Source organism: Miniopterus schreibersii (genome assembly GCF_964146895.1).
Source record: "Miniopterus schreibersii genome assembly, chromosome: 9".
NCBI classification, from domain to species: Eukaryota; Metazoa; Chordata; class Mammalia; order Chiroptera; family Miniopteridae; genus Miniopterus; species Miniopterus schreibersii.
In genome coordinates, this window is record NC_138118.1 from 68,280,934 (window position 1) to 68,306,148 (window position 25,215).

Sequence of the window (25,215 nt, forward strand, 5' to 3'; positions counted from 1 at the left end):
ACGGCGGAAATATTTCCAAGTTGGATGAAAATTAAAAACCCACATAACACGCCTTAGACACACACAGACAAAACATTCCCAGGCATATAAAGAAGCAGAAAAATAGGATCCATCATGAGGAAATGAATACATCACTTACAAAGGACTCAGAACTGAAAAAGATGTTCGAATTAACAAAGATTAAAATTATAACTGTATCCCATATATTCCAAAGCTGGGTACTGAAACAGAAGATATAAATAGGACCCAAATCAAGCTTGTAGAGATGAAAACTACAATGCCCAAGGTGGGAAACGCACTGTGTTTTTTTTAATTCAGGCTTAGGCGTGTCTGCGCACACAGAACGGACCACCGAGGCGCGCTCTCCTGGCATGTGAGCCCTGAGCTCGGCTGAACGGCCAGCAGGGCTGAGCGACATCTGCCGAGCACATGTGTTCAGGACGGCGTAAGGGTAAGCTGAGGACCACAGGTCACTGAGGGAAACATCACATTCTGTGGATATATTGTAATCTTAGCATGTCAGTTTGAAGATAACTTTTGTTCAATATCACATTTATGACAAGGCCACAGTCTACTTGCTGGATCCAGGGTTCTGGATCCATTTCATTAAGAGAGGATAGGTTATAAGAAAAAAAAACCTTCTTCAACTATGAATATTATTAAGTATCTAACAGGCCAATCAGTATATTTTACAATCCAAATAAAATGCAGAAAAGGAACCTCCAGCTACCTTCCATAATCTTTGCTTCAACTTCTTGTCTTCATCAAAATAACCTAATATTTCTTATTAATTAAATATGTAAGTAAATGCTGCACACATGAACTAAAAGTTAAAATATATGTTCCTAAATGCACGTTCTTTACTTGCTTAATATAGTAGTGATCCATTTGAAATGTATTTTGAAGTGTAAAAGGCCTCTTTCAAAAATATTTTTAAAATCATCCCTAAATTCAATTTACAAGAGAGAAATTAAGTCCAATTTAGAAATGAGGAACACTTCAAAGTTTAAACCTACCTTTTAGAGAAAAACAGAAAACGAATTAAAAGAAGAGCACAGTAGTCATTTACTGACCCTAACAGGAAGAATGAAGATATGATTTACAAGACAGACACCTGTAAATTAGACAATTATAGTTGTTGAATAAAACAAAATTTCTTTTTCTAAAAAGCAGAAGGTGAAAAAAATCGAACTACTCAAAAGTAAGGACAACATAAATCACGACTAAAATTCATAAAATTTAAATTTATACATAGTAAACAATGGCCTAGGCCCCCAGGCAGAACCAGCAGTATTATTCTCCTTAACAGAATGTAGCCATTACTTGAGATGTCACTTCTATTTAGTTCCTCCTACCCACCTAGCTGTGGTGGGCATTCCTGAAACAGGGTGGGACAGGAATGTCAAGGCAGTCCAAGTCAGCGGTCACTTCTGAATGCCTCCTCGAGCTGTCAGGAAAGGCGGAAGGAGTCTGAAGGCAAGGGGGTCTGAAGGAGGGACTCCAAGAAGAAATACTGTCACTCAGATTTCAAGGGTAACAACAGCTGGGCAAGCAAACACTAGGAAAGTGGTGTTTCAGGTAGAAAATCTCCCCAGAGGAAGCACAGATGTGTCAGGTGACAGGAGACATAGGGGAACTACATCAGTTCAGTGTTACCAGAGGGCAAAGTGCTCAGCGAGAAGGGAGAGTAAGGACCATAAAATTTAGCCCAGGCCAAGCCTTTATGATGTGACTGAGCTTTGTCCAGTAGGAATGGGGAGTTTCTGGAAGATTGTAATACGGAGAGTGGCTTGGTCAATTTGCAGTTGGCAAAAGCTGTCCTGGTGGCTGTGATGAGATCAAAATTGAAACAAAAGAGGCTTTTGGGAAGGGAAAGTTCCTGGATGGAAGATTCATTCAAATTTCTAAACTTCAAGCACTTGAACATTCCTGTAAAAACTCAGAGAAATGATGTAGAGATAAAAATATAGGAATTGGTACATGAGCAATACTTTAAATCATGAGACTTGATGACTCGGAGAGTATATGTCCATTAAAGAAATGTCTAACAGATATTCTAGGTCATGGTACTAATTAGCTGTAGCAAATAGGTCATTTAGGAATGAGAAACCTAAACCAAAGTTTAGAAAACAATGGTTCATGAGTCCAATCCAGCCTTCTGTTTCTTCCTAAATAAATTTTCATTGGAACACAGCCACACCAATTTTTAAAAATCTTATCCATGGCTGCTTTTGCACTATAACAGCAGAGTAGAATATTTGCACCAAAGACATAATGGCCCACAAAGCCTAAAATACTTCCTAAATGGCCCTTTATAAGAAAAATTTGCCAACCTCTAATATAAAGAAGTCATCTCAGGCCCAGGCGAAGAAAATGGCCCAGGTTACCTCTGGCAAAATGACAGCATGCTACTAAATGGTGTTAAAAATCCATTTCTCCTCTAACAATGTGGTTTCTATTACTTGAAAAGGGCAAGTATTGACATCCCTAATGAAGTCATGTGGTAAAGTGAAATGAGCAGGAGGCATATTCTTACAGTGAGATAATGGCATCTATGATAACTAACTCTCAGGACTGCTCTGAGGATTAAATGGGATCATGGATTTTAAAGAAAAGAATGGTGACTCATTATTTCAAGTATTCAGTAAGTGTCTGTTGTTATTAACATGATAAGTATACTAATAAGATGCATTAGCAGGGCACATTTGTTGTGGAGGGGCTGAGATTTACCAATGTAGCCCGAGTTCCATCTCCTACAAATGGGAGGATCAGCGTTGGAGTCTTGCTGGTTAAGCAAAAAACTCAGAACTCTGTCATTTCCATAAACATATTAAACTATTAAAAAAATAGAAACTTATACTTTTCTCCCAAAAGATCTAGAAATGAGTATAATACTCAAAGTATTCATAAGAGATGTGCAGGTGACTTTAATCAGTCCTGTGATTCCCACATGAGAATTTTCCAATCTGACACTAAGATTATCTCACAGCGCTGCTGCACCCCACCTTAGCAGGTACCAGTGAATCAAGTACCCCAGCATTTAAGAAGAATAAGTTCAGCTTCGAAAGCCCATAAAATAAAACCCCTTGTGCCTGGAAAATTAAATCATACTATACTTTTCAAAAGCATCACACATAAATTTATTACAAAGAGTTCAAGCCAAAGCATGTTTGGATCAAGAAATTCTTTGCACTGATTCCATCACCTTTCTATGCTTTCAATAAAAGAACAGTTTAGCCTTTCCAGAAAACTGTGAAAGCAATCTATTTTTAGGTGGTATAGATTTTTAAAGGAGTGGCGCTAGGCCTGGTAGTATACTTTTTACTTTTCTTTTTTTTGTTTTGTTAATCCTCACCTGAGGATATTTTTTCCATTGATTTATTTTTAGAGAGAGAGGGAGGGAGGGAGGAAGAGAGAGAGAGAGAGAGAAAGAGAGAGAGAGACACATCAATGAGAGAGAAACATATCAATTGGTTGCCTCCTGCACCAGCCCCAACCGGGGCAGAGATCGAACCTGCAACCCAGGTAGGTGTCCTCGCCTAGGAATCAAATCCAAGACCCTTAGATGCGTGGGCTGATGCTCTAACCACTGAGAAATACTGGCCAGGGATCACAATTTATTAATTATAGAAGTATAACATTTAATTGTAAAATATTAAATAATATTAAAAATATATGTGGTTCCATCTTTGTAAAGAAATAGCATAACATAATTAAGCTAAAGAACATTTCCATTATTTAAAATAAAGTCCAGTACACACACAAAAACCTAACAAAATTCGCAGGCATATTTTTTGAAAAACTGAGTGACTAAACCAGTCATTCAGTTTCATTCCTAGCGCTAAAATTCAGTCATCCAGTTTCATTCCTAGCCTAACAAAGAAGGCTCGTTTCATTTATTTTGCCTCCTGTGCATTTCATGCTAAATTTTAGACACTGATTTACTAGGACAGCACTGGCAAATCAATTCACAAACAGTTGTGCTCATCGGACTAAGCTCAGTAAACTATTTAAAATAGGACAATAAATAGTGATTCCAAACCTGGTGCTTAATCAAGAAAAAAATTTTTCATAAAACACAGGAAAAGTCTTCTGGAATTCATTCTATTTGCATATCCCATTAGAACATAATTCTATCCGAAGATGAATGACCTATATTCACTAACAGAGAGAATACTAAAAATGTGTGTCCTGTGAGAGTCATGTCTTTACACATCATCAGTTACATGTGCTTCACAGTTAATCTTAGAGAATTTCTATATCGCACAACACAAACTTTCCAGTGAAACTGAGCCACAAGCAAAGATCTCCAAAAACTTAAAATAACAGTCAATTCTTTCTATTCAACACCTTCTACAAGAATGACTTCATCATTCTTCATCTCTGTGTTAGATATGAATCCCTTCATAACTGAGATTGCTAACAGGTTCTAAAGGTATTTTAAACCACAACTATTTAGATTTTATTATTGATTTAAGGCAGGAAATACCTGAGACTTACCATTTAGCAGAAAACAAATGAAAACATTTGTAGAATTTGTGGAAATGAATGCATTTCTGCCACTAATGCTGTGTACAACCATACAGGGGAAAACTGTAATGTATCTTAAGTGAAAATATCCTAATAATTCAACATATAATAATGTTATAATTTTCTGAAGGAAAAATCAACATATCCATAAAGATACAGTAGCAACATGATTGAGATTGAAGTAGAAGAGGTATTTGGACATACTCCCTAGGTCATTCGTTGACTTTTAACTACACATAAAATATCCATTCAAAGATACACTCAAATAAACTAGGAATCTATAATATATATAAAAGTAAACCTAATATGGAAGCAGTGATAATTATAACAGCTCTCTTTTGTTTGTTTTATAAGAACTTGTGCCATAAAAACACATTTTCTTAGCCTAGTGATATAGGGTTAACAGGAAGAAGCATATAGAACAAATAGTTAAGGAAAAGTTGACAAAGATACATGTCTGGGATCTGGTAAGAAATTTAACAGGATCACAGAGTTTTAGAAATTAAATTCAATAAAGGCTCAATACCCTGTGAAGCTAAAGTAAGAACTCATTAGCACTTAAAAGAAGGAATCTATATGTTTTTTCAATTGTCATTTGTTCTTTATTAGGAAGAAATATTAAATACATATATGCGTGTATATATAGTTTTAATCTTGTTCCATCTTATTATTTAACACATTCATGAGAGCATAAAAGTAACAAGTGCATTTGATACATTGCATATTGAATTGATTCTGTTCCTGGCTTTGCCACTGGTGAGCTGTGGAACCTTCTGGAAACAATTTACATCTCTGTGACGGTTTCCCCAGATGTGAAAAGTATCAGTTGTCAATGGACTGTGGTTTTCTATTGTTTTATTTGCTGACATGTTCAAATATTAAACATTTTGAAGTATTTTACATAACATATATTCTGATCTCTTATGTCAATAAACTATTCTCCAGTAACTAGAACTAAATTAGGCACTTTTGAAGGTTTATTTATGTTTTTCAATGCATTAAAATCCCATATGATAATTTATGTTTTGCTGAAGTGAATTCATGAAGAGATTCTTATCTCTCATACAGCACAATAAAACTGTCTATATTGTCAGAGGAAAGTAGAACTCTTGTGTAATTGTCCAAATAGTTACCGTAAAATCATTTTGCTGTAGAAAAGTGATAAACTACTTTATTAAGTAAAATTAAAGAGTTTGCTTCATTTCTCAATTTTGAATTTCTATTTACATTTGTTGCCAATTACTTTCTGCTATGCTCATTGAAAAAATAAGCTTTAAATAAGAATATAATGTTCATTATCTCATGAGATAGTAGTACAGAGGGATATTTTGTGAAAACTTTGCCAGATCCAAATAAATTAGAATCCCTATTTTACTTTCTGAACCTGTGAAGGTATTTTTTCAGAGTTTTCATGATCTTGACTGGAAAACAGCCATAGTTAGTTTTGTCTCCTGAAGCTCTCTTATCCATTGTTACGAATAAAACAACTCTCTGACCATTAATTTCTAAGCCAAGAACTCAGCCTATAATTCACTCTTAGCACTTTTGAGTTTTGTGTAATTTAGGTAAAAGCCTATGTTTCTTTGGAGCAATTTTTATATCAGAAATTTTATGAAATTACCTTATACTATTTCACTATATTTAATATATTACTTTATTTTTCTAAATATTTATTCACCATTTAGGTAGTAAACAAAAACACACCATAGGAGTAGAAAATAGAAAACTGAACATGTCCCATGCTGACAGCTATTGTATCAGGTGATTCCAAAAAGAGCTTCAGATAATCCTCTTGAGAGTTGCCATCTGAAAAGGCACTAGCAATAGTATATACCCCTGGTAACCAAAAAGAAGAGGGGGCCAAGGAGAGAAGGCTAACAGTTACCTTCAGTCAACTCAGGATAAAGACTTTGGCTCTGTGATAACTTAGACGATAGACTCAGCAGCATCAGAAATCACATCTGAAAAGGACTCTAAACATAATTCCTGCACTATTTAACTTTACAAAAGAAAGTATTGGTTTTAAGTATTAACGTTTATAAGGTTTTCTTGTTAAAAGACAGAAATGTTTCTAAATTTTTTTTTTTAAACATATCTTTATTGATTTCAGAGAAAGGAAAGGAGGGGGAGAGAGAGAGACAGAAACATCAATGATGAGAGAGTCATTGATCGGCTGCCTAGCCCGCAACCCGGGCATGTGCCCTGACCGGGAATAGAACCCTGATCGCCTGGATCCTAGGTCGATGCTCAACCGCTAAGCCACGCCCGGCTGGGCGGTTTCTAAATTTTTTAATTCCTTTATGTCAACTAGTCTCAAATTTAAAAAAAAAGCATGTGTGGTTTTTTTTCCCTTCAAGTAAGGCGTATTCTCCTAGTACTAGGTGTGCATGTTATCTGAGTATGTGTTTCCAAAGGTCTGCAGTTAAAAGAGCACATATGGTACAAAACAGACACACACAGATTCACTGGGAAACAGAACACTTATAAAGTGAGCCCATCCAACTATTTCTGCCAGCTTTAATGCTGGCATCGATTTTAGTCTGAGTTGTCAACATTATCATCAGTTAGTCTCAAGGTAGAAATGTGGAAAATTCTGATAATTCAATATAATTACACTGAAATTCAGTTACATCTACCAAAACATAAGATGTCATTAAGTTGATCAAATTAACATTGGTAAACTCCTTCAATCATACTCAACACCATTAACAAATGAGAACTTCGCAAAATTACACCATTTAAAATATATAAAAAGAAAATAAGAATAGACATCCAAAAGAGCACGTTGAACATCAAAGTATCAATAAAGGATATTTTTACAAAACTAAAACCGTTCAAAATATTTTGCAGAAATGACCACTTGAGGAAAATCACAATATATTATCATATAATGAACACAAGATTATGCAAAAAAGTTCATTTTTGCAAACATAAGCTAATTTTCCTAAATGGAAGATAAAATAAATATTTTGAGAGAGAGAGAAACATCGATTTGTTGTTCCACTTATTTATGCATCCATTGGTTGCTTCTTTCTTCTATGCGCCCTGACCAGGAAGGGATCAGACCCGCAACCTTGGCACATCGGGACGAAGCTCTAACCAACTGACCTGGACAGAGCTATTTTTTCCTACTCTTCAAGTGTTCCTTTCTTTAAGTGTTCCTTTCTTTAAGTGGTTTTTAAAGCAGTAGCCTCTACCTGCACCAGTTTATCTTAGATAACAAAAACCTCCTGCATTAAATGTTTCCAACCCATTTCACTTTCATAATAGCCAGGGAGAATCTGGCATTTTAACCATCAAGAACCATGTGGAACCTGAAATAAAATCTAACTATGCTAAATATCCATTCTTTACTCTACTTTCCCAGTGATTTGCTCCATCCTAAGGAAGCAGATTATAAATATGTTCTAGTGACATTTTCCGGTTAATTTTAATAATAACCTTAATATCAGCACACGGAATCACCTATGCAATAAGAAAATAATGAGTGAACAAGTATTAATTATGGAATGACAACTCTCTAATTTGATGTAAATTTTTTACAGCATTCATAGTGTGTAGATTTACAGTATACAGACTTATAATACTATTTTCACACTAGTTTAAGAGACATTTCCTCCCTAAATAGAGGACTGTCCATCTCTTGCCTTAGTTTGATACAGAACACCAGGTAGCCAAGTAAATTCTTGCATTTTCTGGAGTACATAAAATGGAACTCAACAGAAATTTAAATTCAAATATTTACAGAAGTAATACAAAGGACTGAGGTTGAGATACAACAGTAGAAATGAAACAGAAGTAACAGTTTAAAAACTCTGTGTGTGTATGTGTGTGTGTATGTGTCTCTCTGTGTGTGTGTCTGTGTGTGTGTCTGTGTGTCTATGTGTATGTGTGTGTGTGTCTGTGTGTGTATGTGTGTCTCTGTGTGTGTGTCTGTGTGTGTGTGTGTGTGTCTGTGTGTCTATGTGTATGTGTGTGTGTGTGTCTGTGTGTATCTGTGTGTGTGTATATGTGATAAAGAGAGGCAGAGGAAAAAGGAAGAAGGGAATTTCAGGAGTGACACCGACTCCCACCCACCTGGGTACCTGCCACAAGGGCACTGGCATGGGGAGGGTCAATGACGGGGAGGGCGCTTTTGCACTAGATCTGACATGAGAAGACAGGGGAGTGCTCAAATGGGAGGACCTAACAGGATGCTGGAAAATGTATGACTGCAGCGCGGCAATCAGATTAAAGCAACAGAAGCCCACTCTGAGTCATCGCTTCCAAACTGGAAATATAAGGAGCGAGACTAGTAAGTGAAACTAACACTGTGTGCCTGCCAAGGGCCAAGGCCTGTGATATCAGCTACACTTCCCATTCATTCATTTTAACCCTCAGTGATTTAAGAGGTAGGGTTATTAGACTCATTTCTAAAATGAAGAAAGCAAGCCTCCTAAAAGTTAAGAAACTTGATCAAGGAACGAAGGTATTGAGAGTTCCCAGCCCTTGCTCTGGTCACAGCGCTGTACTGCCTCTTTAGAATGACGTCTGGGAACGTGGACTGAGTGAGATTTCCGAGCAAGCTACAATGGGAGAGGGGGCGAGGGGGCGAGGGAGCCAGACACAGAGCTCTGAACTTAACCACCATCCCACAGAGCCTCAGAGCCTTCCAGCCCTGGGTGCCTTTCATAATATTCCTTAAAAACCTCAATTAAACATCTACATTTCTGTTAAAATCTGTCACATGTGGAACTTGGGTTTCCATAACCAGCAGGATCCCAGGAACTTATCTTTGGGGCATATAACCAAATACAACAGGACAGTGAAATAAACCTCCCCCTATTGCTGGTTTGTTTCTACTTGCACGGCTTAGTCTAGAGTTACCTATTTGTAGTGCAAATTATCTTCATTCTGCATTAATGATTTTACCTAACAAGAATTCAACTCCCACACTATGGAACAGGCCTGAGCTCTAGGGACCTGGCAACTGCTAAGCAGCTGCTTGGAGAACTTCATGTTTGGAGCCCCTTCACACCGCACAACGCTGCAGACCAGATTCCACTCCTCAGCCAGTGTGGCAGGCGTGGCCTCTGGTTTTCTTTCTTTCTGGTTTTGTTCTCTGACATTCCCTTCTGCTACACAAGTAAATTCTGTATAACATAACCTTTTGAGTCCTTCACAGAAAGATCTCGCCAAAATTTCTGTGGGGTATCTTATAGGAATTCTCTTTGGCCTCTGCTCACCCTCCTTTTGCTGTCCATATAACAGAGAAGATGAACCAACCGAAGGGTAAACTTTCTTCCATCTGATTTTTTTCTTTTTTTTTCAACTTCAGGATTTCTTCTCTTAATGCCATCTAATGCTAAATAAAGCTCATTCACACTATCCAAACAGCCAATCAATGCACCAATACACTGAGATTTTAGTGAAGAAAAAAGAAATGAAATTGGCTGCTAGGCTGAATTATATTATTTTCCAAACCTATCAGTTCAACCAAATAAGAGAAGGAATCATAGAAATCATAGCAAGAGAGTAAGCTCAAGAATCCACAAAGAAGAGTTTCTTCTTTGGGGTTTGAATGGATTTCCTCAGTTTGACTAAATTTTGTTAAATAAAAAAGTTGAATTCCAAAAAATGAAGCATATGTTTGAAGAGAAAAATCTGTATTAATTCACTTACTGAAATGACAACAACAGGATACAAAATGGAAAGATTACTCTCTTTAAGCATATTCAGTAATTTCTGGGTTTCTTCAAATTCAGAGGTCATAACCTGAAAGACCAGAAAAGTAAAAGAACTGAAAAGAAGTACTTAAATTATTTAAAAGTTAATTCAAGGAGAATACATGGAAAAGTTTTACATAATCATTCAAAATATTTCTAACGCTCCATTTTTAATTTTCAATCAATTTTAAAGAACACCCATAAATTTATACCTATTAAAATATGTACTATTTATTAATTCAAACCTGTGTAGTCTTATCTGCTTTATACCAAGTACATGGATATTGAAAATGTGAAAATACTGTCTAAAGAAACATCACCATCTTCTCATTATGGGAATTAGCTTGTTAGAAAATGTTATTTTCCTACTTCAAAAGATAAAAATAAAACTTCCAAATGCATATTAAATAACACAATTAATCTATCAACATCTTAAAGTCAAATATTTAATAATCAAGAAGCTTAAGTTCTATTCCCTGTCACACGTATAAGGTCTTCAAGTGCTTTTAGTCATTTGTATTTACTACTTACATTCACGCAAACAAAATTGTAGCATTGCTCTAAGATGATTTGCTGAAGATCACTGTCAGAATGACACAGAGGCCTAGATGTGACTTTCACATGCTAGGAGGAAAAAAAAATAGAGGGGAAAAAAAGAGTTTACAAATTAGACAGAAAGACCAAACATGAACATAAACAACTTTGTTACAAATGAGCACAAAATTGCTGTAGGCACATAGAGCCAAGGACCAACCATATGTAAAAACAAAATAATTCAGGCTGAGGTTTATGAGGCTACCAAGAGAAAAGCATTTGAACTAATCCATAAATAATGATTATTATTTTAGCAAATAAGGATATTGGGATATTATTTCAGATAAGAAAAAAAAACATAGAAAAGGCACAGGCAAGTAGCCCAGTTTTTTCTTAAAGAGTGTATTGCAGAGAATGTTGGAATAAAATTGAAAGGTTGGTTAGACGAGGATTGTCGGAGGATTCTGGAAGCATGTTAAATTAGGATGGTCACAAAGAATAGGTTTAACAAAACCTGAAGTGACCGGAAGCAGGGAAAACAATAAGAAATTATCATAATACTATGTGACAGAGAATATAGTTGAACTAGGGCAATGATGATGATAAGATAAAACAAGATACAAAGAGATTATTACTAGTGGTAGTCCCAGACCAGATTTAGAAGGAATGGTACATATATTACAAACACTTAGCTAATAAAATTTTTATTCCATATTTCAATATTCTAATTAATTTCTATTTTTTCTATTACAATATAAAAAACTTAATTACTAAACAAGGGATCTGCTATAATGTTATCTCTGCTATAATAATTCCACAGGAAGTTGCATTACAGCAGTTAATACTGGCATTACATGTAAAATGTTTTACAATTTATAATTCTAAAAGTACAGTGCATGTTCCTTAGTAAAGCATAAAACTCTGTAACTCTTAACTTTTCTATTAAGAATGTGTAATTTAATATATAGATACATATATATTGCATGAATGTGTGTGTAAAACCTATTAGATTAAATCTAAAATTGTGAATTTGTCATTAAAGTACTCCAGATCTACATATATTCTATTCAAATCTTAACCATCCAACTTCACTCTTCACCACAAATATTCTTAAAGTCTAAGGCCATTTTCTTCCATTGTCAGAAACACTGGGCTCATTTTTGCCTGTGATGGCCATCTCATATTGACTTCAATACATACTTACTTCCTTATTAAAGCTATTATAGATGTATATTATTTAAACTCAATTATTAACAGTTAATAAACAAAATATAAGCTCTTAGAAAATAAAATAGATATGGAAAGCACAGTGCCCAGCCACAGTGTTAGTTATTATTATTAAAATGTATTTGCTCTAATATTATGTCATAAATTAAAAACTCCAATTAAAATATAAAGTCATTTATCAACTAATGCCCACAGACTAAGATAGAAATGCACATACATAAAATATTTTTAGAAAAGGTATTAAATATTAGCGTTTCAGTACCCCCTTTAAAAAACCACAAAACACAAAATTCTAATTTTTTTCCCTTCCTGAAATTGAGACTCTTTTAATAATTGTTTCCAGTTAAGTGTAATTCTTTTATTTGGTCATACTGCTTTCCTCCCAAACAGAAACAAACAGTATTTTCCATGCTTGAGTAAAGAAATTTAGATTTTACCTAAATATAGCAAAGGAGTCTTTGACACCTTTAATAAACAAAGACCGCATTAGACAATGCTATTAGGTTGTTTATGAAAAAGCTCTACGGCATCATCTTATGCTGTCATTCCTAATGTTTCCATACTCAAACACAACAAATGGAACAATCTGCTGGCTAGAAGAACTCCTTGTTCTGTAAATATTTTGGTTCAAAGAACATTTAAACAAAATTTGAAACAACCTTCCAATGTGTTCAGTAAAATTAGAGAAGTACACAAAAAATAAAATGAAATATGTTCCTTACATCATAACAAATAAGAATTTAGAAAAGATTTAGTATTAACTAAATGCAAACATCTACATATGCAGAATATTATTTGAGGCATGAATTTTAGGAAAGAAGATAGGTTGTCAACAAATGTTTTCCACTTCAAGAAGAGTTAAGGCTCAGCAAAGGCTAAAAGGCTTTGGTTCATGTCCCATTAGTCAGAGGTTCAAAAATGTGTTTCACTTTTTACAGACAGAATATGTTGGCTAGATCATCTCTGATTCTGAATCCCTCAATCTTTCACCTCCCTCCTGTTCAAACAACGGCACTAATGTGGTTATAAACAAGGGAACTGGAGAGAGAGGCACTTTCATTCCACTCTGTAAACAGCACTAAGAATTAAAAGTCTTATGGTTGTCTGGAGCTGGGGTGTGGGAGGAATGGGGAAGACGCTGGTCTAAGGGTACACAGTTTCAGTCATGCAAGATGAAAACATTCTGGAGGTGACTGTAATAAACAATACTGTATTGTATACTTGAAATTTACTAAAAAAGTAGAGCTTAAGTGTTCTTATAAAAAAAAAAAAGGAAAGAAAATGGTAACTATATAAGGTGATGGATAAGTTAATTAGCTTGGCTGTGGCGATCATTTACAACTATATATGTATATCAAAATATCAAGTTGTATACCTTAAATATATAAAATTTTTATTTGTCAATTTTACCTCCATAAAGCTGGAGGGGCGGGGGGAGTCCTTCTATATTGCAAATCCAGATTTTTGAAGGGACTCTTCTGTAGCTTTGACTGCTGCCAATTGGAGGCTAAGGCTGGGCTGTCAGCTCATCAGTCACTGTCTTGATCAGAGTTGTCTCTGGCCTGTGGGTGCTGCATCTGGACCTTCAGCCAGAGCATAACAGACAGAGTCTCTCCATCTTTATTTTTAGAAATCTTCACCTGAGATACTCCTTTAAGCAGTATTCACTATTTTCAAATTTTGGGTTGCCAATTAAAATTTACTTCATGGTTATTTTTAGACTTTTATGGAAGTTTTGTCCACCCAGAAGTCAGCATTTACTCGATTATTTTTATTTTTTTACGATTTGCTTTAAAGCATCCTTTTGTAGTTATGAGCATGGCCTCCGGAGCCAAGCTCCCTGGGTTTGAATCCAGCTCTGCAACAAACCTGCAGTGAGACTGTGGGTAAAAAGCCCGTGGCTCACTTTATTCCTCAGGAAAAGAAATACTTCAATCTTGTTAAGAAGATTGGTTAAATTGATAGGTGAGAGTTAAGGGTTAATTTTTCCAGTAATCCATCCCTATAGGTTAGCCTCCTGGAACGCTTCAGAGAAAACAGCTACAGCTTTCAGGTAATGAATCATGGTAGAGTTTTGAGGTAATAAATGAACCAGGTTCCTATCCTCTCATGTTAAATGGATCTCCAACCATGAACACTGAGTGGCTGGATCATACCAGTGGCCACAATAAGACTCAGACCCCAGCTCTGGGATATACCAGAGAAAGTCTTGATATTCTCCCAAGCAGAACAGCTCTAGAACCGAGGTTCTGTCATGGTGCTCTAGCGCTGAATCCCAGTTCCTTATTACACCAGGGAAAGGGCTGGTGCTTCCCTAATGATTCAGCTTAAAAGCCACACTGCACAAAGATTGGAGACTAACATTCAGTCCTGAAGATCCATCTGCAATGCTACATAATGCACTAGATGGTGTCTCTGTTCCTGAGACCATGGACTTTGCCCCAATAATCATTATTCTGAAAAGTCTGGTCTAATGTGAATGCTGCCATGTCATTCATCTTTGCTTAAATACACACAGTGCACTAATAACCATTCTTGCACATGTTGCTATATTAAATGTTTGCTATTATCATTCTACTCACTTTCATTTAATTTGCACTTCTAAATGACACTTGAACATATTAACATAGCTATATATCCCTTCACAGTTTATACCTTGCTTTTATAGAGGCTTTACTGTTTAATGTATTCAGCACAGATTCTGACAATTATCTTACTGAAATCACATAGCAAACCTATGCATATATTATTACATGTTTAAAGTATTTAGCACCATAACTTGTTATGGATAAAAATGCTGAGACACCAAACTTTAAATAACCTGTTTGAGCTCATGCAACAGTACTCAGACTCAGGTCTACTGGACGACAGGTTCGACATACTTAACCTCTAAAGTACAGTGGGTGTCAGCTTACTCCAGGTGACTACTACCTCATCATGGAAGTCACAAGACCTTTCCAGGTCCCAAAGTCCACTGAGGAGAAACACCTCATTTGGAGAAAGCCACTGGAGTACAAAAAGCTCAATTGCTGCCACACACAATCCCCGAACTCAGATCACATTTCTGGGTCCTGGACAGGGAGAAATGAATCTAAGAAAGTCCTCCAATTCACATTTTCAGATTTGATCCTGGAAAACTGTCAATTGCTCTGAACCACTACATTCAATATGTGCTGAGCAGCTGGGCATGGTTGTAGGAGTGATAACTGCAGTAATACTCCCTTAATAAAATCATTTGTTCACCCCTCTCACTGACAAAATTCCCTTTGAAGGCCAATTATTGTTCTGATGCAAAACTATAGGACTATGGAATGGAAAACAAAAGCCTTACTCCTAACTAACCTGAGCATAACCACAAAAAAGTCAAGGTTCCTATTTTATCAAACAGATTATGCATCCAAAGGTAGATAATGTCTACACAAAGAAACAAAGCTGCCAAGTGCATATTGGCTCACTCTTATTTTTTCCATTGAGTTTTACTACAGAATGTTATACTACATATAACTAATGGGCAATATTATAGTAAATGAAAAATGACTTGGGGTAGCTCATGTAAATCATGTTTGGCAGGCATATTTTGTAAATATCATCCATTTTTTAATTCTGTAAATGACAGGATGATATGTTAAAAAGGTATGTGCAACAATATAACCTCTTTATGTTTCTTAGTAATGCATAAAACATTTGCAAACTGAGAATTGGCAAGCTGACATAAACAAATCTTATCTGTCTTAATTTACAAAAAAGTCACGAAGAGTAGAGTCTCCCATCCACTGATGGATGAGTTTCATTCACTCAACCAATAAATATTTATTGAAAGCTCTGAGCCAGACACGCGATTGTACATTGAGACTTTGGCAATAAACTAGGCAAAGTTTCTGTTGTCATGGAGCTTACATCATACTGGGAAGAGGAAAATAAAGTTTACAACTGTGTTTCTCCAATTTCAATATTCATAAGAATCTCTGGGAATCTTATTAAAAGTACATATTTTTATTCCATTTGATGTGGTGTGCGATGTAAGAATCTGAATTTATAGCAAGCTACCAGCTTATGTTGTTACAACTGGTCCGTGGACCACACTTTGAAGTAGCAACAGGTTAGATAATTTGAACTCACCTTACTATAAAAGTCCTTTCATTTTCAGTAGACACAATTACTGAGGAGTGCGCCTCCATATAATAGTCAGAAGATAACTTTGACCGTGACTCTACCATAGCTATTGCCTTTAAAATAAATTACCTATATCTTTATTAGATCTATCAGTATGACAAATTCTTGCCAAACTTACAGCATAATCTAATTTTCATTTATAAAATTTTAACTTTTTCTAAGTAATACAGAAACTGCCCAGATGCATACAGAAGTATGATTGGAGCCTGTTTTCCATATAACTATGACCTAATAAAGTACGTACAAGTAAATTATATTGTAGTCAAAATGTCATTAATTTGAAATTACTAATTAGAATCCACGCCAACAAATATTGTTTCCAATCACTTTTATAGATGATTTTAACTAGTCTACCAAAGACTATAGTTTATTACATTTAGCTACGTATTTGTTTTAGATTACAAATATTATTTTTATAGTTTTACCCCAAGCCACTGTAGAATTGAGTGTGCATGAAACAAAACAGGTTATATTAGCAGTTCTTAACTGTGGGGGACTTAGTCCTTAGGGGAAATCGAGCAACATCAGGAAACACTTTCAGTTGTCACAGTGGGCTGGGAAGTAGTACTGGGGCCTGGTAGGTAAAGAAGACAGGGATGCTATGAAATATTTTATAATTCATGCACAAGGCAGCCTCCAGTGCAAAGAATTGACTGTATCAAATGTCAACAGTGCAGCTATTGCAAAATTCAGGGTTAGATGGAGAATTCTAGTTTTTGGTCTTCAGCACTGATTCATGAACCAATAACTGGCACCAAAAGCAGTAACTGTCTATCAACTTTCAGACTTTAGTATAGAAGTGATCCTTTTTACATGGGAAATACTAACATTGCATTTTACCAGACAAATGTTAGTGTAATTTTTAAATGACATTATACCACAAATGTGACAAGTGGGTTCAAAATGGCTAGATGACGTATATGGTAAAAACAGATTCTGGACAAAATAAACTCCATCTCTCACCTAGTTTTTACACTGTCTCCAATTTTAAATTAGCTAGGAAATAAACAGGAAAACTGAAGTCACCTATAAACATGTATGAGTAGCTTATTACATCTTCCACATGTAATAAAAAAGATACCATGCACTAGATTAACTTTTAAGGAATATTTAATACCACCCCCATAGTTACACAATCCAAATACTGTCATCACAATTCTTCAAACCCTGCACAGTAAGCAAACTATTTTTCATTAAAGTATTTTCCTCTCAAGTGAAAACTACAATTGCTGTACTTACATGTAAAATAAAATTTTTATCTCATACAACATTCCACTATGAGTACATGTTACTAACCTATTGAATATATGTCATTTAGCCTATAGGTCAAAAGTATTTTTTAAATAGTAAGAAAAAAATACGTTTTGAGTCAAAATAACAAAAACATAATCTGCAACTTATTTCAGAAGTGTGTGAATATGTGCATACCTCGGGATATTTTTATTTATTTATTTATTTATTTATTTATTTATTTATTTATTTATTTATTTATTTAATATATCTTTATTGATTTCAGAGAGAGGGGAGGAGAGGGAGAGAGAGATAGAAACATCAATGATGAGAGGGTCATTGATAGAGCCTGCAACCCGGGCATGTGCCCTGAACGGGAATCGAACCCCAATCGCCTGGATCCTAGGTCGATGCTCAACCACTGAGCCACGCCAGGCTGGGCTCAGGGTATTTTTAGAGTAGTACATTTCTAGATAATATAGCAAGGTAGATTCACATCTTGATATAGAATCTTATTACAGATTCTAAAGACTAAATCTTGAAGTGATGGGCCTAGTTCCTCACCCCACAGTAATACTCCTGCAGAGCTCCTGTCTCCCTCACTGTCTCTCTCTCCCTTCCTGACAGAAGGCTGCTGGCCACCAACTTCCCACTGTTGCTAACTGCAGTTCACCTAATCTCTGCAACAGCTGCTATTTCCCCTTCTCTTCCCTCCTTCTGGGAAAGCAGTTTTCTTCTGGTTGGGAAATCAATTAGAACTTCATGGGTAGACTTTGTGTTCTAAGCTACTCAACTGTTTGCATGATTGATGGATGCCCAGCGGCTGGCTCTTTATCTCCAGAAACATATCTGGCTGATGTCCAGGGGCAGAGGTATTCCAGAAGCTTTCTTATTCATCATCCTATCACCATTAACCACAACTATTTATCTGGCTCCCACCATCTGTGCAAGGACTCAGCACTGTGCAAGGGATCAGTGATAAAAGAAGACTGGGAAAGAAAGGTACATAACAACAATAAAAATGACAATAAAAAGCAGGGTGTGCAGAATCACGCCACTGTTGGTGAGTAGAAAGTCCAAGAACCAGGAAAATGGAAAGAATAATATTAAACTACACTTTAAGTAAAACATAAAACGTACAAGTAGAGACAGCATTCAATCAAGAAGAATGCTAGAGCTATTATGTAGCTCAAGCCACCAGAACAAAAGGGTAATCTGCTTTTTGGTATTAGAAAGTAGAGTTATACTGCCTGCAAATAGTTGAAATGAAATACATCTTCAAGCTCAATTATTAGAGGAAATATTAATTAATAAGTATAAAATATTTAAAAATACTGTTTCCTATATTTGATACAAAAAAAATCAATAAAATAAAATCACAATAAGTTCTAAAACTGTGTATCTCAATTTCAATAGTGTAAGAAAATTAGTATATACAGATTCATCAAAATCAACTATTGAAGGTTAAAAACTATCATCTCCATGCCAAAAAGCAATTTTTTCAGCTTTTTATATGGATTTTCCTTGAAAACATATACTTACCATGTGTGTAAAACCAATTAATTTCCTGGATTAGAAGACCTGATTTTTATAAATACATGCCCAAAGCTAGATTTTAGCTATTCTTTTGGCTTATTAGTTGTTTTTTAACCCAGAATAACATCCGTCTAGAACTTGTGAACAAAGACCTCATTCCTAAGTGGACAAAGATGTAGAATATCATTTTTACAAATTAACTATCTGGTTCCTTTAGGACCAGTAGTATTTCAATATATCACTGTTTCTCCAAGATATAGATATAAAAGGTAAAGCTCTGTTAGGTATATAAAGAAAAAATAGAGGAAGTGATATTTAGGGAGAGTTACCCATACTCCTTTATTAATAATCATATTCTAAAATCATGACAACCAATTAGAATTATGCACTCCTAATTTTATTAAATACAGCATGAACATAATTAATACCATCCCGAGCAACTAGGTGGTCCAATAATTTTGAACCTTCTTTTTACCTCTGGAAAACTGATCAGGAAATCTGGCTAACATCCCAAATAAACTGAATGGATTTAATTGGATGGTCTTCAGCTAATTTCTGTAGTCTTGTACATACACCAAAACCGCATGCTCTAACTGAATTAATTTTGTCAGAATTGTTCAGAGTCAGAGGCCCAATGGGAGTGCTTACAGTGTTATTTCACTGTTATTGCCCTGTTTACAGTGTTCAGCTTCAAAAAATAAAAAATCTTATATCTCTAAACTAAAATATTATGTTATAATTTGTGTCAAAATAAGCACACAATAACCCTATTTCGAATGGGTCTTACAATGCTGCAATGGCTTCATTTGTTCTGTTTCTTTTATTTCTGCCTTTCTTCATTTGCTATTTGTGATGCTTTGTTTGATAAATATGTCATACACCAAATTCAGTTAGGTCCATAAGAAAAGGCAGAGACCTATACACTGGACACAACCTTGAGGGCATTAGGAAAAATAAACTAGGTACCACAGACAGCCTCAACAAAACCAAAGCATGCCTGACACCCAGGAAAACAAATGATTTTCAGACATATCCTGCTTGTCATTTGTGGTTACACAAAACAATAATTAAATTATGTGGTCCAGGAAACAGGAAGGAGTGGAAAAGCAAAATACAGGAAAAGCCCCTATAGTCCCTGTTTGTACAAAATATAGATCAGCACTCATTTATTTTATTATAAGAAGGAACATTGGGTTGAAGTAACATGTGTTTTTATGGGTAATGTGATATCCAAAAACATTTAAATACTCCATGTCTTCTTCTACACAATTTTTCTTTTTTTCTATGAGAACTTCTCTTTTTGTTCTTTTTTATTGAATTTATTGGGGTGACATTGGTTAATGAAATTATACAGGTGTACAATTCTATAATACATCATCTATATTATACAATTTTACTTTTAAGGAGCAGCACCCAACATAATCTTTTTATAGAATTGGATTATGTCATCATTTTCAGCTAAAGTTTTCTATCACATCATTAAGCTCTTAGGACAAAATATAAGCATAGTAGTGTTATTTATTATGGTGGCAGTAGCCCTAGTAAGCTTAAGATAGCCTGCAAGGCTGCATCTATGCATCTCTATCCTTGCCTCCCACCCTTCTACCTGCGTTCTGATCATGTCATTCCGACCAAAGAAGGCTTATTTAAGCCACCATGAAAGAAGGTCTTTATGTGTCTTTCACACACTGTTCCATCTGAACTTCTCTTTACACAGTTAATTCCTGACTGCCCTTCCAGACTTAACTAAATGGCACACCTGCCAAGAGATTCTAGCTCACTACCCTCCACCCCCACCTTAAATCATTTTCCAAGGCTCTTTTACGTAGGCACAGTGTACTTTTTCCTAAGAATAGTTACCACCATTTGTAATTAAACATGTGTTTGTATTTTACTGTTTCATCCCCAACTTAACAGTACGTTCATTGAGGGCAGAGAACCATATTTGCTTAGTTCAATTCACTATATCCAATGACAAAATCGTGATACACATTTATTATTTGGTAAATAAATTAGTCAGTTAAGGAATGAAACAAAAAACCCAATCACATCTTCCTACCTCCGAGTTCCTTACTACTCTCAGCACAGCATATGGCGTAGAGTATTCTTCAGCGTTTGTTGAGAGTTAGGAAGAAGTGAGAGCAGTCTCTTCATGACGGATCTCGGGAGACCTCAATCTCCAAAGTAGGCAGGTTCTGTGAAATACTTCAAACTCCTTAAGACTTCAAAGAAGGAATATAAGAAGCCTGACTCTAAAGCCTTGAACTTTAAGCATGAGTGTGAAATTTAAGAAGTGTGCATGTATATGAAGGGTGGAAGGGTGTCCTTTGCCCAGTTTGTCACTTATTTTACTTTTTAACGACCTCTTCCGTGTGTTTGGTGTGTATCATTCCATTAGAGTTTAGATATTCAGTTCACCTCTAACGTGTACACCCCATCGCTTCTTTTAGCTTCAATGGGAAGCATTCTTTCCTTTCCTGCCAACGAAACAATCCTCCCATTGTGCCCTGAGCAGCCCCACACCCACACTGATCTTCCCTACAGGTGCCTGGATTTCAGGAGTGGTGACTTCATCCACTGTATGTGTTCTTTTCAAGTGAGACAAAAGCTCTGGGATGTGAAAATGTTCCAATAGGCATTTGATGTTTGTCTGCAAGTTATGGGCTGAAAAATGCCAGAAGATAAAGTTGCCCTTACAAGGAGAGAGAAAAATTTTATATAAAACCAGATCATTTCTTTCCTAAGGGGGACTGCTTTCTGGACTTAGGTATAAGGTCAAAATGAAAAATCTGTTTTATTTCCTTTATTTTACACCTTTGTTTAGAAGAATATTAAGTAGTTGAAATTATGATGAATGTGAACTAGCTCTGACAGTCATTAGTTATTTGATCTTAGGCAAGTCATTAAACCACAAGAATTCCCTATTTCTATTTGTAAAATGAGGGGGAAGTCATGTTATTCTAAAGGATTAAGGCATGTGGCACTGTCTCTGGCACACAGACGGCACTCCAGGACTACTAGAGTTGTTACTGCGAGAAAACATTCTGATAAGTCCTGTATGGTTTAACAAGTTTTAGGAAATCTAGAAGCCAGGGCAGATTTAGGAGAAATGAATGATATCTCCTCCTGAGGTCAACCAAATTCTCTGATTAACAGGACACACAAAATTCATTTTCAAAGTTTCTACATTATCTCCTAGTTAAAAAAAAAAAAATTCAATCTATCTTCTCAAATGCTCATATTACAATTAAGAGGTACTTGAGAAAGAGTGGTATTTCTTTCTTTTGAACATCTGTATACTTGGATTTGTTTATTATACAAATACAATCCCTAAATTCAAGTTAAGCCTAATTTTTAAAAATTCCAAATTTGTTATCTGTAACTACAGATAAATTAGACACTTGAAATTAAGGAAGAGAGAAATTTAAGTGCTTAAAAATTAAAATTACTAAGCACAACATACATACAGAAAAGGAGAAGAATTTGAAAATCTAGTTTTTAGAGTACATAAAATGTACTGAAAAATGGGCTGAAAAATGCCAGAAGATAAAGTTGCCCTTACAAGGCGAGAGAAAAATTTTGTGTGTCCTGTTAATCAGAGAATTTGGTTTACCTCGGAAGGAGATATCATTCATTTCTCCTAAATCTTCCCTGGCTTCTAGATTTCCTAAAACTTGTTAAACCATACAGGACTTATCAGAATGTTTTCTTACAGTAACAACTCTAATAGTCCTGGAGTGCCGTCTGTGTGCCAGTGCTATTGTATTACAGGTATTAAATGGGAGTTTTAAAATATCAACTCAAATTAGATGCTGAAAGAGGGAAGGCAGGAGAAAGAAGAAAGTAGCTAATATCAATGTTGCCCAGAACAGAGAACCATGAGACAATAACCAAAATATTAAGGTTAATAAATAAAAGACAATGCTGTTTTATAACAATATTAACATAAAGGTAGTCAACAAGGTGGAGGAAGAAAGAAAATCTTAATAAATGCCAATAATTTTGTCTCTAGCAAACAGAGGATACGTGAAGCCATAGCATGGTTTTCTAGCGGGGGAGGGGGAAGGACCCACTCAACTATGTAAAGAAATCTAAAAATTATTAACAGAATCCCATAAAAGAAACTGAGGAAAGGAAGCCAAAAACACAAAGAAGGATCAGAAAAATAAGATGTTACAAAATTCTCAGGATGAGACTTTTTCTAGAAGAAAATATTAGACAAGAGAGTCGAGTCCTGTGGCGAATCAAGGTAAAGACTAACTGTCCTGTGGGTTGTGCATAGGGAGGCCGCTGAGGACCTCACTGAGGGCAGCTCCTGTGGGAGGCTGAGGTGGGAGTCAGATCACAGCGGACTGAAGAATGAAAGGGTAAGTTATTCTAAAGAAGTTTGGCTGCAGGATAACCTCGGGTTAAGTGAAAAAGATCTGTTCGTTTGTTTTGTTTTAATTCATGGAAGGAGCTGGGATATGTTGTAATGTTGATGAGAGCGAGGGTAGAGGAGGGGAACCAGAGCTCAGGAGAGGAAAGAGTCTTAATAAGAGGATGGCTACCGATGCAAGATTCATTGGAGATTTGGTGCCAGGAAGACAGGGATGTCCCCACGTAAGAGAGTAAAACTCTGTTCTGAAGTCGGAGGCAAGACCATACCTAAGAGTGGAGGTACAGATGGCAAGGTTACATCCCTGGTTCTCAGCTAAAGGGTTATTTTGCCCCTTTCCAGGCAACATTCAGCAGCATCTGGAAACACTTTGTGTTGCTACGTCTAGGGGCTGGGGGTGATACTGGCATCTCTGAAGTAGAGGCCAGTAACACTGCTAACCAGTATACAAAGCACAGGGCAGGGCCTCACAACAGAGAATCAGCTCACCCAGATGCCAGCAGTGAGAGGTTCACAAACTCTGGGTTAGCATTCGAGGAGGTTGAAAACATTCACTGAGGAGAGTGGGGAGCTGACTGTGGAATCACGGCAGCTTTAAAACAGTCAGTGCCCACTAAAGAATGGAGAGCAGTGGTTTTAAACAGCAACAATCTGCACTGTTGCATAATTCTCACCAACAGTATTAAGCAAAAACGTGGAGAACTGAGAAGTTTGACTGATACATGGATGGGATCTTACCAAGGGGGTGCATTGGAAGGACAAGGGAATTGAAGATCTCGGTAAGAGATCCATGGTCCACTGAAGTAATGGAACATGGGCTCTAAGCTAGGTAAAGGACAGTACGAAACAAAAGGTTGCTGAAAGAAAGAAAAAGATAGGGAACCTGGAGTTTCCTATAAATTTGAAATATGTGCAATAGGAAAAGATAGGGAACCTGGAGTTTCCTATAAATTTGAAATATGTGCAGTAGGAAAAGATAGGGAACCTGGAGTTTCCTATAAATTTGAAATATGTGCAGTAGAAGTAATTTGGTAAAAGATATGAAATGACAAAATATGATGGTCAGAAGCTGAGAAACAGCCTTAGTATTTCTTTTTCCGTACAGTAAGATGATGGCAATGTCCAGACTGGACCCAATGGGTAGGCAGATAAAGTGCCCTGAAAATAGAGGTCACTGGAAGTGAGAACGATAAGGACCTGAGAGGCCAGAGTGATGAACATATCACAGAAGGCCAGCATGGTACAGTGTGTATCCCTAAGTCCCATGTCATTTTGTCACTAAACATATCCAGGTGAAGCAGCAACAAAAATTATAATAATTCGAACCAAAGGGCTTCTGGCAGGGTCTAATACTAGAAAGGCCAATCAAGGAATCAGTCACACAATCCACCAGCTAGGTGCTCAACAGTTATATAAAAACCCAGCTCTCTAGCCCTGGCCAGTGTGGCTCATATGGTTGGGCAGATACCCGCACACCAAAAGGTTGCTGGTTCAATTCCCGGTCAAGGCACATACCCGGGTTGTGACCTCTGTCCCAGGTAGGGGGCATGCAGGAGGCAGTTGATCAATGTCTCACTCTCACATCAATGTTTCTCCCTTCCTCGCTCTAAAAACCAATATAATATCTTAAAAACCAAAAACAAAACCCAGCTCTCTAAATTTAGGGTTGGTCAATAGCCAGAGTCCCAGTAATATTCTTTCAGGGCACATCTTACTGGTTTTTGCATTGACTGGATAAAGAATGAGATTATTCAAGAGTAAAATACCATTTTTGAGACAAAAGGGTGCTTCAGTGGGTCAGGCGGTGGCCAGTTACCTTCAGTTAAATATTCTGCAAGGTACAGCAGGGAAATTGGGACCCAGAACTTAGATTCTTAACAGGTAGACTTGAGATAGAAAGCA

At 36.2% G+C, this 25,215-nt stretch overlaps 1 protein-coding gene across 3 annotated transcripts in view; it reads right to left on the minus strand.

Moving 5' to 3' along the window:
* The window catches only part of CRPPA (CDP-L-ribitol pyrophosphorylase A), a 168,652-nt gene that overhangs the window by 78,506 nt on the left and 64,931 nt on the right, over positions 1-25,215 (minus strand). For all 3 annotated transcript variants that reach the window (XM_081147686.1, XM_081147684.1, XM_081147685.1), the window contains 2 exons: positions 10,767-10,859; positions 10,192-10,284 (listed from right to left, as the gene is read on the minus strand). In XM_081147686.1, the coding sequence (XP_081003812.1) occupies positions 10,192-10,284; positions 10,767-10,859 (186 nt within the window). The remainder of the gene's footprint in view (positions 1-10,191; positions 10,285-10,766; positions 10,860-25,215) is intronic.